This window comes from Fulmarus glacialis, unplaced genomic scaffold (genome assembly GCF_000690835.1).
Source record: "Fulmarus glacialis isolate BGI_N327 unplaced genomic scaffold, ASM69083v1 scaffold10922, whole genome shotgun sequence".
Classification (NCBI taxonomy): Eukaryota; Metazoa; Chordata; class Aves; order Procellariiformes; family Procellariidae; genus Fulmarus; species Fulmarus glacialis.
Genome location: NW_009195930.1, coordinates 3,477 through 8,796, shown reverse-complemented (window position 1 = coordinate 8,796; position 5,320 = coordinate 3,477). Strand labels below are relative to the sequence as shown.

The window sequence follows — 5,320 nt, the reverse complement described above, 5'->3', positions numbered from 1 at the left end:
GCTTACAATGGTCTTTTCACTGGAGGGAAAAAGAAGTCACTGACTCATTTGCGATTAGCTGACCTACCATTACAAAACTTTCCAGTCTTATTTCAGTCATAACAGAATTTATTGTAAAATACTAGATATTTAGGGTCCATGTTATTTTCAAGCAATTATTCTTTTTACATTCATGACACATTCATAAACACAGCTGCATCGGGTGCACTTGATGAAAAGGAAAAGCAGCACACTGTCCCCTCATGCACAGCCATTAGCCCTGCCTTCTTAGTAAGCCTTAGCATGGCCTCTTGACTGCAGATAGGAGGAGGATTATCTTTCCTTTTCAGTGCATCCTGAAGTTCATTCTAGGAGCCAAGGTTTCATTCCCCCAACAGCACAGGTTTAGGTCCAAACTACCTAAAAGACATTATGTGGCTTCCCTACATAATGCCATGTACAACCAGGAGACCCACCACAATATTCCCAGAGTTCATTTTGTTCCTCTTGCTCACAGATGAAAGTTTTGCAGTCTACAAATTATCAAGTAGCAAATTATCCTGGCTGAAGCCAGGGCCTTCCCTTGGCATTTGTAAGGGGTATGAAAGCAAGTAATTCCCCTGTTATATGTCACAACCTCACAGGAAAATTGCACAGAGTCAGGATGGCAAAGGATTCTGTTATGGTTAACAACAGAGCAGATCAAATATCACATTGGGAAGAAGACAAGAGATAATCATTGGTGTATTATGGCAAAAGTCTAGATTAATCTTGTTGTAAGTATATTCTTTAAGACAAGAATCTGCAGTGACTTCAGGTATAGGTCAATGGCTAATAAAGGCAAAGACCGTGATAATTACTATCAAGTAAAACAGTACTGAAGACAAAGAAGGTTTCTAGCTTGGCCCACATCTTGCAGCTCCACAGGTGACATACAGAAAACAGGAAGTTAAAAATGTATTATTTGTGTGGTGTGTTTTTTTCCCAATGATCCATCCTGGTCATGACTCCTACCATCTCAAAGCATTTTGTACTCAGTCATTAGTGGGACATTTGAGATCAGCCAGGAAAAACAACTTATAGATTTGACAGCTATGGAAGAGGGACTATTATGTAACTTGAGCCAACCTAACTAATGGATTACATCATGTAGAAGGAGGAAGAAAAGAGCCATCTTCTGAGGACTGCTCATCTTCTGTCTTAACTATTTATCTTGAGGTTTGATAAATTCTTCCGGTGGCTGTAGACAGAGCACAAATGACTCACTTTTACTAGATGCCTGACTTTTTGGCAACTAAAGTTAGGTGAGATGAATTCAAGTCTGAAGCTCTAGTGAATAACATAACAACTTGTTTCCTCTTTATTCATTATGGCAGGAGCTTCGTTCACCAAGATGTTCGGGTGAAGGCAGTCAGCAGGCACTAGCATGAAAATTACTTCAGTGTATTGCTGGTGCAGACCAGGAAAGCTGCATCCTAAATCTACTAGCTAGTCCCCTAAACATTAAAAATATGAAATTTGTTCAACTTTTTCTGGAACCTCTTCTGTTTACTTAGAATACTTGCAAGTTGTTTGTCTTTTGACAGAGTGCCCTGACCTTAGTTAATGAGTTAAAGGAGAGAACCATGATCCTAAATTCAAATCACCTCATATAAAACTTCAAAGCTTGAGTTTCATTGTTGCTGGGCACCGGCAGCTCTTATCTTCAGCAAAAGCTTCTGGAAAGCCAGCATGTCCGCAAACTTGATTCTTCTGCAAAGGAAGATAAGGCTTTCTGCAGTCAGTGCCAAAGCTCTGCTGAATTTTCCTACTGAAAAGCCTTTTGCTGGGGTGAAGATGGAAATTTAGATCATCTTGTATAGACTTGTTGCCAGCGTTGCCAATACAGCTTATTCTGATAGCTGTATTAGCAGTATGGTGACGCCATTTACCTGCCTATTTCAGCAGCTGATTGCACAGGTAAATCCACAGTCTCTATGGCGTTGAGAAGTACATGCTAAATAATGCATTGTAGAGCTTTAATCTCTTCTCTCTTATCTGCTAACTGGTCTGTTTCCCCAGGACACAGTGGAATATGCTAAATCACTAACTACAATATTTTGGTCAAAAATAGCCTTCTCTTTCTCCTCTCTAATTAGGAGTGGCCAGCGTGTGGCTTTTGAGCTGCCTGAGGCTTGTGAACTGTTCAAATACGTTTGCCAAGGCAGGGCTGCCTTCCTGGCTGCGGTCTGGAGGGAGTCAGCAGAAACTCCTCATGGAGGCATTGCTGTAATTGCCTTGGGGACCCACTTATGCAACTGATTAACCCCAGTCCCATCCGGCAGTGGAGTAATGTAATGAGACCCTTTGGGAATCACTGCCATCTCCCTCCTAGGAACAACTATGGCAGCTTTTCTCTCCTTGACCCTCCAAAATATGGGGAAGGGGTTTTACAGTCCCCAGCCATATAAAATTTTAGCATGCAGCTTGCAAGATTTGTAAGCATCGGAAGAAGTGATAGTCCTACTTTGGTGACAGCTTTCTAGTTAAGGAAATATCACAGTGTCAAACAATCCAAGATCATGAAATTTAAAATTTTGACACTTTTTGTAGAAAAGGTACAGCCCTGTGTGTATGGACACATTTGCATGTAAAATGTAGAAGCTCTGAAGATAACGTGGCTGGGCAAGGGAAACAGGGATCCTAACCACCTCTGTGATGCAGATGGATAATAGGAGGGCAAAACAAGGAAAGCCAGTTCTTAGGCACTGCACACAGATGATCTGCTCCTGTAAGACAGGCAATAAGATAAATACATGTTAAGCAAGCACTCATAAGCACAGTTTACTTTGTGTTGCCGGGCAGCTTATGGCTATAGAGGGCAAAAGCTGTTCTCTGTTTTCCTGCCTATCCTATCCTCAGCACATCTTCTCCTTAGTGGGAGGCATTTGTCGAACTTCTTTGATTTCTAGTTTCCAACTGTCACTGCGAACAACTGGGGAATAGAGAGATTCTTCTTCTGCCTGCCTCTTTTCATAAGTTCTCCAATTAGCTGCTCGCTCTGAGGCCAGACCATACTATTTTTCTGCGGAAACTGGCAGGATGGCTTGTGAACATTTAAAAGGGAAGGCACCTTTCCAGTAATAAAGATCCTTTTGCTCTCCTCCCTCAAAACTCAGTTGAGTGAGCAGGAGTTGGGACATTTTATACTCTGTTTTTTACTGAATAGCAAGTTTCCAAGTAAAAGCTGTGAGAAAAAGATGAGATTAATTCAATTTATTTTTCTGCTCCCAGATATACCTGCCAGTACCTAGCTCTTTGATAAATTAATTCAATATTTAAATGCAGTGACTGCTTTGCAAGACTTTCCCTGACACTTTGGTTTGACTGCAGGCGCTAGTTATCTGATATTCCACCTTCGGTATGTTAAGTAGTTATTGGAGGGCTGCTAGTTCATATGATTTTGGTTTTGTTGAACAGGGAATTGTGATACCACCAGCCCTTATTTTAAAATTAAGTATGTGGTAGATAATTCTTTAATTTGTTTTTCTTTGTTTTTATTGTAGTACCCTTTCAACAGCCCAACATCAAGAATGGAGCCCTGTTTGATGAGCAGTACTCCAAGGCTGCATCCCACACCAGTGACTCCTCGCTGGCCGGAGGTCCCGGCCGCAAACTCCTGCTACACGAGCCCATCCATGCACTCCACAAGATATGGAAATTCTAGTGACATGTACACCCCCTTGACTACGCGCAGAAATTCTGAATATGAGCACATGCAACACTTTCCCGGCTTTGCCTACATCAATGGGGAAGCCACCACAGGTTGGGCTAAATGAAGATGACTGGTATCAGCTAAGCCCATATACTTAAATGAGTTCTAAAAACTTCATGTTATGTGGGACTTTCCATGGACGTTCTTCAAGGGAGGTGAAGATGGAAAAGATCCTGGGCAGATAAATGTAGTTCATAATGTGGGCAGATTGCAGACCAGTATGACTGAATGTTCCTGTAGCCGAAAAAAGATTTTTGTGCTATTCTAGACCACTTTTTGGGCCAATCTGTGCCTTCTTTAATTCTGGCATGTGGGCCAACCCTGTGTGATGTCAGTTTGAGTGAGCCATTTTTGCCCCCCTCTCTTATTGACATATGCTAATGAGTCTTACAAAAAAGTACTGGAACGGGACCTATTTATAATTTGAATTTAAGACAGGAAATTCACCCTCAGCAAAACTCTGTCATCTGTTCTTTTAAGCTCTTAATGCATTTCTTAAAAACCGTTCTGCCAAGTCATCACTTGTTCATATCGATTCCTTTATCTGGCTCCTTAAAAGACATGTGTTGTTGTAGTTTCAGTTTACACCTAACTTTGTATATTGATGCACCTTTCTGTTGATCCAGTAAGATTGATCTTTACAAAAGAGAAGAAAAGACATGTAGCATTGAATTATACACTGCCTTAAGTTGACTATTGTTCTTATTATATATGTATTTGTGTTAAGTTTGCACAATCTGGAAAAATCTAGTTTCTCTGGTCAGTAATGACAAGGTTAAGAAGGGACTTGGGGACTGGGAAGATTTTGGATTCAGAGCCACATATGTTAAATATGATGATATGAAGCAATTATGTAAAGAAAATGACAATGCAAACATGATTATTCATTTAATTACCTATTGACAGGTATGAAACTGTTCTCTTAATTCCTTTACATGGTGATAATTCTATATACTTCTACAAAAGCAAAATTCAAAGCTGTGCCTTTGAACTTATTCTGTACTGTGTATGTGTGGAAAAATGTATTGTATTTTGGGGAGAATTTTTCTTAGACATTTTCTGTCAGATTTGTAGCTATTTGTGAGTTTTTGTTAGATTTTATTAACATAGCTTTTTCTTCTGTATTATAAAATGCACCAAGCAATTATGGTGGACCTATTACCCTATGGGTAAGAAATAAATAAATGGAAATATGACATCAGGCATTTTAGTAATTGTTTTGTAAATAAAATCTTTGATAGCACCCAATGTGATGATAACCATCTTTATGCCTAAAATGGACAAAAGTGTCATTTGTACAGTTGTGCAAGGTATATGAGGGATTTCCACACTCAAATAAAGTTCTTGAAATTAAATAGATAGCATTTAAATTTACTTAAATACAGAAGCAAACCTTCAACAAACCCTAAATGTGACAATGTATGTTTTTATCCAATGGAACACTTAAGAACATACATAACTCACAGCAGATGAGTAGCCCTACACCTGTGCTTTCAGCTGAAAGCGCTCAAGGCTATCAATAGATTGATGACTTTATGTTGTTTGATTTAAGTCCTGCTGCTGCTGTTCACCCAAGCCAGTCTACTC

General features: G+C 39.7%; 1 protein-coding gene across 1 annotated transcript in view; it reads left to right on the top strand.

Annotated features, from left to right (window-relative positions):
- The window catches only part of RFX4 (regulatory factor X, 4 (influences HLA class II expression)), an 82,739-nt gene extending 78,788 nt beyond the window's left edge, over window positions 1-3,951 (top strand). The window contains exon 19 of the mRNA XM_009588267.1: window positions 3,525-3,951. Coding sequence (XP_009586562.1) covers window positions 3,525-3,797 — 273 coding nt within the window. The 3' untranslated portion in view covers window positions 3,798-3,951. The remainder of the gene's footprint in view (window positions 1-3,524) is intronic.
- The last annotated feature ends 1,369 nt before the right edge of the window (window positions 3,952-5,320 follow it).